The following is an 11,006-nucleotide window of genomic DNA, read 5'->3' on the forward strand; positions in this document are numbered from 1 at the left end:
TTTGAACATCTGACCTTTTGTTTTGGCCATTCTTTAAAATAATAACTCTAATCTTATCACAGATTCTCACTTGGAAGCCTCACAGACTTTGACTAGGTCATGCTTTGATCCTAGTTATTCCATTTTTGACCCCTTGCTGAATGCTTACAGCCATCATGCAGCCTGAAGTATGATGGCAGCATGCTTCAGGCAAAAGTCTGGAATCTTTTGTTGCAATCTAAACTACATACAACCTTTGACCTTCTTCCCCGTACCTGCAAACCACACACAGCATTTTGCAATCAAAAAGTTTAATTCTGCTCTCATCTGACTAAAGCGTCACATTCTTCTCGTGTTTGCGGTGTTGCGAAAACCAAAATGTCATTTTTTTTCCCCCTGTTTTTTTTGTTTTTACTTAATCTTAAACTAAGCATGAACAATTTAATTAAACAAAGTGATCAGATTACATTGCAGAAACGAGATCATTGATCCAGAACTTATCCAGATGTTAGTTCAAGTTACTTTGAGTCAGATGACTTATTGCTTTTCAGCTACGCACCATTCTCCAGCTTCAAACTAGAGCTGCACAATCAAATTACAATTGTCGCATGCGCTGGGAAATAAGGACTTAAAATTTATCACACAACGTTGTGGTATTTATTGAAAAAACGATAAAAAAAAATGACGACTTTAGTCTTTTTTTTTTATTTAGGTGTGGCTAAATAAAAAACTGTCTTATATCCAGTTATGACTGGATATAACTGCAGTCACCAACCACAAACACCAGCACTACTATTAATTAACATCTATTTTGAAAAGGGCTTCTTCAGGACACCTCCATGTATTTTTTTTATTTAACTTTATTGATTATTTATTGATCTTTCTCTTGAAATCAGCAGTGAAAAAATAACATGGATAAAACCTTTGATGTTTTAAGACATTATTTTCATTGTTGGTTATGATAAATTGACCCTCTTATTGTTTTTTAGATTTTTACAACAATACACAATACAATAAATGCCCATCCCCATTCGTCGTCACGGTTTTACTGTCCAAGTTGCATTCTCAAACGACTCTTTGGATGCATAATTCAGGAGGCTATACTATTTCACTGACTGCTCGTCAGATGGACTCTGGGCAGTACAAACCCACACAGGAACGATGCTTGCCAAAATATATTTGGCCATTGGATGAACTTTCTCTGTCTTTTTTTTCATGCTCATAAAACTGGTTTAGATCTTGGTAACACAGAGGCGAGAGCAGATAGGACATGATGTTAAAATGTGACTAAATCGCAATCTAAATTGTTGCAACACTCAACAACAAGACATAACTGGAACATTGGTCAACATATTTTATGTATATTTTCTTGATGATTCTGGTTTTTGACAAAGTATTATGTTTACTGCTGTTTCCTATTTGGTTACTGTATTACGTTTTCAAGGTGTAAGTCACTTTGAACTGCCTCGTTGTTGAAATATGTGCTACGCTAACGACCTCGCCTCGACTATATTGAAACTTTTGAAATGCTTTCTGTTGGAGCTATTTATTCTTTATCCATTTGAATTTTGTTAGTTTGTTCTTAAATGTATAGTTTTTGTATTATTTACAGAACTTATTTGTAAGTTTATTTTTCTTATTGATATTTTTTAAGTAAACAGGAAGTGATGTGGGTTGGTCCACTTTCTATAAAAGTAGGGGCCTGGTAAAGGACCAGCAGGCATTTGGGTTAGGGGCCTATGGTTTTTACCAGTGCAAGGAGGCAGCAGAGAAAACAAAAGGAAGTTTGAACTCCGTAATTGTTTTTTTTTTTTTTTTTTTTGCAAAGATGTCAAAATAAATCATGAAGAACAAGTTACAAGTTTGGATCCTGAACCTTCTTTGCCTGCGTTGAAATACTTGACCCCAGTGTCTCAGTGGCTTATTGGAACTTTGTTGCATGTTTGGTTTGACAAACAATCGCCACTACACTTTCCTTTCATTAAAGAGAAGCTGCTCCAGGAAGAAACTTTTTATGACTGGGTGACTTTTGCACCCAGTCGAGTTTCTTGTTTCATTGATTGCATCCGGACTGATTGTCTTCTTTTTTTTTCTTTCTACTCACTGCCCAGAGATGGCAATGCACAGCACTGGAGAGGGTTCAGGGGAACGGGGAGAGTTGGTGCACTCGTTATCTAAAGAGACCCCAGGCTCTCCGGATGCCTCAGAGTTGGGGAGTCCTCGCTGCCCACCGAACTTTGACCTCCTAAACATGGTGATGTCCTACAAGAGAATGGCTCTGTTCCTAGAACCGGTTGTGGACGCAGTGGAGCTCATTCGCTATCTGCTCGGGTATGTATGGGTGCTTATGTCTTGAACAAGCCCACCCCCCCCTCAAAGAGCTCTAATTATATTTGTTGTTTTATTTGTTTTTTTCATTGCTCAGGTGGAAGATGCCGGTGTGCTCTCTTCTTGTGTGTGTGTTCCTTAATGTCTTCTTTTGCACAATTACTGAAGGTATGATGGCATAAATAGTAGCCCTCCTCTGTTGTTAGGCATTTTAATAATTGATAAAGCAGTTTTTTTTCCTCCTCTGGTGTCAGCTGGCTGGTTCACAGTGAGCGTGGTGGCAGTTTCGGCACCTGCTGCCCTGGGCTACCTGCAGGACAGGTGTGGGAGCAGAGCGTCGGAAGCGGAGCTCCAGAAGAGGCGACACCACGCTGTGCATCGTAGAGACCTGCAGACAGTGAATCTCACCAAACAGGAGGCCATGCTGGAAATCAAAGACCTGTAAGATGCAAAGTGCTGGTTTGCAGCCAATGACCATGTAACTTTGATTTAATAAGTATTGGTCAGATCTGAGGCTCAGGATCTCTTAAGCAATTTTTTTTTTTTTTTGGTCCCTGATATTTATCCCAGTCACTTAAGGTGATTCATTTACCAAAAGCAAATCCCAGTCCAATACAGCATCAAAGTTAATTAAACCAAAGCAATGTATATGCTCAAAACCTCCCGAAAATATTAAATTTTGTCTATATTAGATGAGCTCATTAGTATTGTGATTTTTGTCCCACTGAACTCCCTCACCAGTGATGTTCTGCAAAGTCACTCTGCTCTCTGCTAAACAGAGTCCCAGTTGGACTTTCTGTGTCCGAGCCAATCCATCAGTGGGTTAACTGGGCTGGGAAAACTGCTCCAATGTGTTGAGAAGGCAAAACCTGAAACGCTGAAAAGTTTCCTTGTTGGGTAGTTTGCTAAATGGCTAAGTAAATACTAGCTTTTTGTCTCTGTATTTTGATATGACTCATTGTTTAGTGGTACATTTCTCTGCAGGTCCCGTTAATCCTGTGGCAAAACTTACTGAAAACACTGCTTTCTTGTGGCATTAACTTATTGTTTCACTTTGGACATCATAATGTTTTAATGAGTACAGTTTTAGCTGCTTTCTGTACAGCTCTCCTCCACATGAAGGCATTGTGCACAGACACAAAGAGAGCTGCAGTAACCACTGCAACCTCACTGTGGAGTTTTATTGTAAAGGGTGAAAGTATTTTTTTTTCATTGTTGGCGTAAAACCCAGAGTCATTAAGTCAAGAACGAGGTTGGTTGGATGTAGGGTTGTGATATCATTTAATGCTGTTGAAGTTTAGACAAAATATGCACCTGCACATGTGTACACAGTAACATTCGTGCATCAGACAACTTTCATCATAGTTTCTCAACTGAAGCCCATCTGTGCTCCAGAGGTTCTTTTACTAGCAACACTACTTCTCACAATGACCTTGCATATTTATGCCGCAGCATTCATTTACATCTAATCTAGTTATAACTGCTTCTTTTAATAGCATGTTACATTATTATTTCTGTTTGTGTTTACCGTCCTCAACAGGTTGAAGCACCTGGATGAAATGTTGTCCTCTGCCTGTCAGTCAGCAGAAGCTATTTATAAAGTCTTATACTGGGATGATCATGCCACATCATCGAGGTGTGTGTGTGTGTGTGTGTGTGTGTGTGTGTGCGCAGCCGTTTTTTTTCAGCACACTGAACCTTGGAGCTGTCAATATTGAAATAGTACCGTAATTGTAATATTCTACACATCTTGCCCTTCATGGGAGATTTGTGGCTGAGTTTGGAATTATTACTATTATTATTATTTTCTTTTGTAAGAGAAAAAAAGGCCATTCTTTTTCTGTGTCCCGTGGTCTAAGCCTTCCTTATATATGAACTTACTTACTTCATACATTTATTTATGTACGAACTTATATATGAACTTTCTTATGAATGAACTTACTTGACTTATGACCTTACTTCTTTACAAATTAAATTACTTCTAAATTTATCTACAAACTTGCCTATGAACACACAGACTCACTTCTTTACAAACTTACTACCAACTACTAACTTCCTATTAATTACGAACTTACCATTTTACAGACTTACTACTTTACGAGCTTACTATTTTATGAACTTACTACTTCATAAGCTTACTTCTTTTCGAACTTATTTACGAACATACAAACTTACTTCAGAACAAAATTTGTAGAATATTCAAAATGAATAATTGTATTTGAACATTAAAGTCAACACTGTGTCGGAGGCCAAAACTGTTGTCTGATTCTTCCGTTGCTCCTCCTTCCAGGTTTTATGGAGCAGTGCTAATAGTGGTGTGCCTGCTGTATGTCGCTCCTTTAGGCTGGGTGCTTGCTGGGCTTAACAGTATTGTCTTCCTGTGGAACAGAGACTTCTACAGAGGTTGGTTCATTCATACACATTCAACAATAACTCCTGGGATGGTTTGGATTATTTTTTTTTTCTAATGTTTTATTGGTGTGTGTTTTCAGTTTTATTGGACCTCAGGAACCTGTTCCACTTGGGTCAGACGCAGACCTTAGAGGGGTTGAGTGAGGAGCAGGAACCCGCCAACACGGCGGACCAGACTCCAACCCCAACCAGCCTGGAGGTGAGATTACAGAAGAATGTGACCGTTTCAGATGTTATGATTTACGGTAAAACCAGCCGCAACTGTAAGCTTCTTATTCTGTTTACCACGTGTGCTGAGCTCATCGCATTTAATGTAGTGCAAATCCATAGATTGACAAACATGGTACCTTGGCATCCATGTAGATTTTTTTTTCTCATATTAAACCAATGGACAGGGCCTTAGATTAGAGACAATAAGGCAACACAAAGCGTCACTGTTGACATTAATTTATCTCTTGTGATCTCCGTTTAATCTCTACTGTCCAGGGGGCTGATTCAGAGGGCAACAGGGTTTTAGAAGATGTCTGCATAACAGTGGTCATGTTTGCTAATGTGTGTGTTTTCAACAGGACCTCTCTCCTGGCAGCATAGAAGAAGCAGAGGAGGCTGAGCCTGATGACGAGTTTAAGGATGCAATCGAGGTAAAAACAAACCTCACGCTGATATTTGAAGATCCAGTTCCCTTTCCTGCTGAGCCTGTAATCCCACAGTCTGTCATGACCGGAGGAAAGAATTTGCCTAGACAATCCCATTTTCAGATAATCCCCAGACACAGAACTGAACATTTCTGGCTGCAGTTAAAGAGACATCCAAGCACTCAGAGAAACATAATCAGTCAGGTAGTCGCGCAGTTTACATGCTGCACAGTTGGGACACGTTATTTCTTTCTAGTATAATTTTAACCTTACATTTTAATCTTGCTTTATTTAAAATGTTCTAAGGAAAAGATAAACAGTTGAACAAGAAGTTAATAGAATGAATGAATGAATGAATGAGCCATGTTTACTACAGCTTCATCTCAGTTTTTACGTTTTTAAATTTATATACATACACACACATTTATTATTATTATTTATTTTTTTCAAAGCAATACTGCTGCCATTCTAATAGCGTTGTATGGCCCAACCTTAGTTTGCTGTTCCTGTGATTTATACACATGTATGACAAAACCCCTGCATCAGGTGTTAAATATTAGGCTTTTAGGGGCTGATAGTATTTAGTTTTTTTTTTTTTTTTACTTGCTTTGAAATTTGACCTGCTGAACAGGAAGGAGCATTGGTTTGCTATCAGTCACTGGCTTAATTGATTGGTGTGTCAGTAATGCATGTCTATGACTGATGTGGCTCAGACAGACTTTAACGTAAGGATAACAGAAACTGTCCTGTTAAAGCAAATGAAACGAGCCCGGTTTTATTACATTCAACGTTCTGGAGTATTTTCTTCATTTTCCAACACACATTTTGAAAATAGTCTACATTTGCCACTCGTTGTTTTGGAGATTAATAGCTCTGATGATTCCTCCTGTTTTCCCCTCACGCTGTCCTTTTGACTCAGGAAAGTTCAGTTGCTCTGCAGGTGAGTTTTCCCCACTTTTGAAGTTTTTCCACAAGCAAACCTTCACGTGTCGTGCGCGTGACCTTGTGTGGTGGTTGGTTCTGCCTTCAAAGCATGGCTGTGTTATTTCAAGTTGTTCTCATGTGTTGTTCTGTTTCCTAACAAGGAAACCCCTTTGCTCTTATTGGTAAGTGGATTCCATCCATCCATCCACGAGGCACATTAGTGAAATCAGCTTTTCTCCTCCATCCAATTTATTAAAACATCCTCATAAAGGATTGTCAGTGTCCGTATGCTTTCGTAACTGAAAGCATATTATGGGATGTTTTGCTCAGATGCCTGTTCCCTCTATATATTAACATGTATGCATGAGTTTATGCATAATAAAACATTTTAGGGATGCACTGACGTGTACATTTAGGCCAATATTAACATTGCTGTTACGGCCGATAACTGATATTAACCAATATTTTACATTATTGTATACATATTTCGCTGCCCCTTTTGACACTATGGAAAACATTACTACTCTACTTCCCTTAAACAACCCCAATCAATGTCGCAGTCAAATGCCCAAGCAAACGCCACCCGTTATTAACATCAGCCACTTTTTATTTATTGGACTGATGCCAATATTTTATAAATTGACTAACAACGACCAGTAACAACGTAAATGCCGATTGTGCATCCCTAATATGGTCATATTTATTTTTGAGACCCTGACATGGCTTCCTGCTCTGTTTCAGTGAACTAAGCTGACCCGCTGATGGCCGACGATTTTTTTTTCTCTTTTTACAGTTGTGTCAAAAAAAAAATAGCAGAACCATCATTTCAATCAAGATCAACATTTTTGTAGAAATTATGTTTCTACATGAGAAATAATCGACTATTAGGTGTAGTAGAGTAAACCTCAAAGTATCCATCGGTCATTACATGAAAGGTCTACACTTAGAGTGCTGCAACTGTCAGAAGAGGCCAATGTAAAGTCAGGCAATTGGCAAGAAGTTTTGCTGTTGCAATTAGCCCAAGAACCAACCTACTGGTCTGGGAGAAAGATTTTATGAACTGGTGAAAGAATGTTTGTTTACTGGATCCTGGGTTGTAGATGGTTGATCAGACGACCTCCTAACATTAACAGGTGAAGGATCCTATAAAAACTAATGTCGACCAGAGTAAGTTGTGTGTTTCAACAAGACAACAAGTCCAAACACGCCAGTAAAGAGAGCAGCATCCTGGTTCCAGAACAATGTTGGCATTATTGTGGGATCAGACTAATCCCAGGACCATAATCCAATATAAAACTTATAGGCTCAAAATATTGATTCCCTTCATGACTTTGAGCTCATTATAAGACTAATGCATGTGCTGCGTGTATTTGCACTGTGAATGCATGAATTCTTAGGTTTAATTATTACATTTGTGGCCTTACCAGCTGTACTGAAGCTGCAAAATTTTTCAAATATTAGTGATTGTTTTTGGCTGAATTTAATCTGGAAGGAGGTCATAAAAACTCAGGTTTTATAAACTATGATAACAGTTTTTTATTTCTTTTTTCCATCTTCCGAAGGAGGATGACGACGGACCTCTTGGCGCTCCTGAATACGACACGGTTTCTGAGAACGGCTTCTTGAGTCGAAATGAACCGATCCGCAGCAAGGTGTCCAAACTGACGGAGAGGCTCCGGAAACGCTACCCTGCCACCAGCATGGGTCAGTCAGCTCTGACTCGGTTTTCTGAGCCTTTTTTTGGTCCATTTTTAGACCTGATTGATAGGGAAGAAAAACCTTAAAGTCCATCAACCTTTCATTTTTCTCTCTTTATCTCCGAAGGCAATTGCTCCAGCTGCAGTGCCGTCTTCTCAGTATTGAAGAAGAGGGTGAGACCGAAATTTTCCTTTTAAATGTTTTAGCTTTTACATCATTATCTATTCTAGCCGAATCGTTTCCCTGCCTCTAAGTTGAACTAACGCGTCTTTATGTTGTAGAGAAACTGCAGCAACTGTGGTAACAGCTTCTGCTCCCGATGCTGTTCCAGCAAGGTGCCGAGGTCCTTCATGGGGGCAACAGGTGAGAATACATAATAACAATAATAGACACAGTTATGTCAGCTTTAATTATGATTACATTTTTTAAGGAGTAAAATGTTCTTAACGTGGCGGTTTAAAAAACAGGTTTGCCAGTTTCTACACAAGTTGTCACAGGTTTAAAAAAAACCTGTAACAATTAAAAAAAAAAATAATTAATTGAGCACAAGTCTTAAATTTTGTCGTGGTAGGATTTTTTTTTAATTTAGTTTTTCTTTTTGGGGATTTTTCTGTTAGGAAAAAGTTTGAGTCGCACGCAAAACATCTTCATTGCATTCTGTAACTACAGACTGTTGAGGCTAACGCTAGCTAGCTGCTAACATACATATCCGTTCTAACTTGCTAGTTATCATTTTTGCATCACCAGTTGGTAATTTAGCACCAAGTTAGCTGGATGACTTGCGTTTGGCTCTGGCTGGCTCCTACTGCCAACCTGTATTAGGCAAGGTGCAGAAAAATGTTTAAGCTAGGCACTATGGTGGTTAAAGCTGTAGAGAGCCATATGCGCTTGATTGTAATGCAGCCATTTACCCCAACCATGCCTTACATTTGTAGTTTATTTCTGTATTAAAAATGTCTTAAAAAGTCTTGCCTGCAGATGCCCTGATTTAAGCAGCTGTCTCCGATTTAAGTCCTCTGGAGCTACTGCGACTTTTAGGTGGATTTCTGTTCCAAACCACCTGAATCAAATGGCAGACTTTAGAAGTCTGGTAATGAGTCATTCATTCGATCCAGGTTAGAGTCTGTATGCATGTAAAAGTTGCAGGACAGTAGGTTTGGAGGACCAGAGTCAGAGACCCCTTCATGCGAGTCGATTCCAGTTGCTGTTTATTTTTCCTGCTGCGTCTCATCCTCTGCTTCCTGTTTCTGTTTCAGCTCCAGAGGCGCAGAGAGAGACCGTGTTTGTGTGTGCTGCCTGTTATTCCTTTCTCAAGTTACAATGAGACGGCAGACTGATTTTTGTCTCCGGAGTCCTTCACTGAAACCCAAACCTACATGCTTCGGTTGTGTAGTAAAGGCTCGTACTCGCTGTCCAGACGTTTTCCCACGTGGAACTTCCAGGACCCTCCTGCCTTTACCAACTGCCATCCCTCTGTAAACCTCTCATGTGGCTTGTGGGATTGCTCCTGTAGTGTGTTTTTTAGATGTTTCCTGCTAAATCTGTCAGTAATTGCAGTTTGACTTTATGAGTCTTTAAGGGTTGACACAGATCATTATGGGTTCTCAGTCAAAGGAACCTACATTTATACCTTTCTCTGAGCTGAGAGGGGTATAAATGCCAAAACCGAACAGGATGGATACCTTGGTTTAGGTTTTTAATCTGCTTTATGTTTCCTGGCCTGTGGGGCAGACGAGTCGTACTGAAAGGGATTCTCTATAAGAACAAAGTGAAGGGTGTTCTGCAAATGTGAGACGCTTTTGGATGAATTTCCAAAGTGGACAAAACTGGAGTCGGTGCGTTCAAATTAATGATGGATCGACGTTCTGCGCCTAGCTTTGGCCCGCTAATGTGGAGATTCCACAGTGTTGCTCAGTTATCATATTTTGTTGGCTAACCTGAACTCACTGAGATAATTTATTCCTAAACGTTTAGACGAAACGCCCAGTTGTGTTTCAGACGTGATCCTACTGCTGGAGTACTGCCTGTGACCTGAGGAGGAACATGTGGAGTTAGGAAAATTTGAAGTGGGGGAGGTGGGGGGGAAAAAAAGCACAACATTAAGCAGAACAAAGACTTTTACAAAATAACTATCGATTTGTTGCCTCCTTCTGGTTTTATTGCTTCCGTGTGGGTAAAATGCGCTTGTCGACGTGCCGCCGCCGCAGCAGCATAGGAATCTCCAGACTTCTGAAGCTTCTCTTCGAACTGGACGGACTCTGGTCTGACTGGATGAAAGTCCCAGAATCCACCTGAAACATTTACCACAGCCTCACTCTCTCTTGCAAGCAGGACTTGACTTGAAGAACTGACGTTGTGTCGCGGTGAAGAGTCGATTTTTAATCAGACACAGATGATTGTAACTGTTTGCTTTGCTTTTATGGTAATTATATACATACACTGTTATTGTAATATGTTCTGTTTATTCTACAGCTAATATATTTAATTTAAAACTCCAGAAAGTGCAGATTTTCATTTGAACAACTTGACTGTGTTTTTATATATAAATTTAGGGTCATATTTTAAAGGTTCGTTTATGATACTATTGTAATAAACTTGGAAAATTTAAATGATCAACTCTGAGCAGAGAAGGTTAGGATTGTTTTTTGTTTTTTCTTCTTCTTCATCATCATTAAAACGTTAACATTCATTCAAAAACAGTTGTGACCGCAGCTTAATACTGGATGTTGAATTTCTTATAACATTCCTCCCAGTTTTTAGCACAAGAATTAAATTTTATTTTGGTTTTTATCATTCTGAGTTCTTTTTTTCCCTTAAAAGCAGTATGCACATATAATCAATTTCTCTTTTTAATGCTAGGCAGGTTGTATTTTTACATAACTGGAAAGTTTGGGTTCCATCTTTAAAGGCAGTTTGTCTTTTAACTGAGCTATAATGTCAGTACTAAGCAGTGGTGTAAATGCTTATGGTTCATTAAATATTCCTGCTTCTATAAACACTTTTGTTATGTCATAAAGTAGGTCAAATGTC

General features: G+C 39.2%; 1 protein-coding gene across 3 annotated transcripts in view; it reads left to right on the top strand.

Annotated features, from left to right (window-relative positions):
- The window catches only part of zfyve27 (zinc finger, FYVE domain containing 27), a 12,741-nt gene extending 1,769 nt beyond the window's left edge, over positions 1 to 10,972 (top strand). Inside the window, exons 2-14 of one of the 3 annotated variants that reach the window (XM_016680748.1) lie at positions 2,091 to 2,310; positions 2,405 to 2,475; positions 2,562 to 2,748; positions 3,848 to 3,943; positions 4,598 to 4,710; positions 4,800 to 4,918; positions 5,289 to 5,360; positions 6,274 to 6,294; positions 6,440 to 6,460; positions 7,841 to 7,982; positions 8,103 to 8,149; positions 8,258 to 8,339; positions 9,233 to 10,972. In XM_016680748.1, coding sequence (XP_016536234.1) covers positions 2,093 to 2,310; positions 2,405 to 2,475; positions 2,562 to 2,748; positions 3,848 to 3,943; positions 4,598 to 4,710; positions 4,800 to 4,918; positions 5,289 to 5,360; positions 6,274 to 6,294; positions 6,440 to 6,460; positions 7,841 to 7,982; positions 8,103 to 8,149; positions 8,258 to 8,339; positions 9,233 to 9,300 — 1,257 coding nt within the window. In that variant the 5' untranslated portion in view covers positions 2,091 to 2,092 and the 3' untranslated portion in view covers positions 9,301 to 10,972. The remainder of the gene's footprint in view (positions 1 to 2,090; positions 2,311 to 2,404; positions 2,476 to 2,561; positions 2,749 to 3,847; positions 3,944 to 4,597; positions 4,711 to 4,799; positions 4,919 to 5,288; positions 5,361 to 6,273; positions 6,295 to 6,439; positions 6,461 to 7,840; positions 7,983 to 8,102; positions 8,150 to 8,257; positions 8,340 to 9,232) is intronic. The other 2 variants (XM_016680749.1, XM_007570245.2) reach the window with 2 other exon arrangements.
- The last annotated feature ends 34 nt before the right edge of the window (positions 10,973 to 11,006 follow it).

Source organism: Poecilia formosa, unplaced genomic scaffold (genome assembly GCF_000485575.1).
Source record: "Poecilia formosa unplaced genomic scaffold, Poecilia_formosa-5.1.2 Scaffold256, whole genome shotgun sequence".
NCBI classification, from domain to species: domain Eukaryota; kingdom Metazoa; phylum Chordata; class Actinopteri; order Cyprinodontiformes; family Poeciliidae; genus Poecilia; species Poecilia formosa.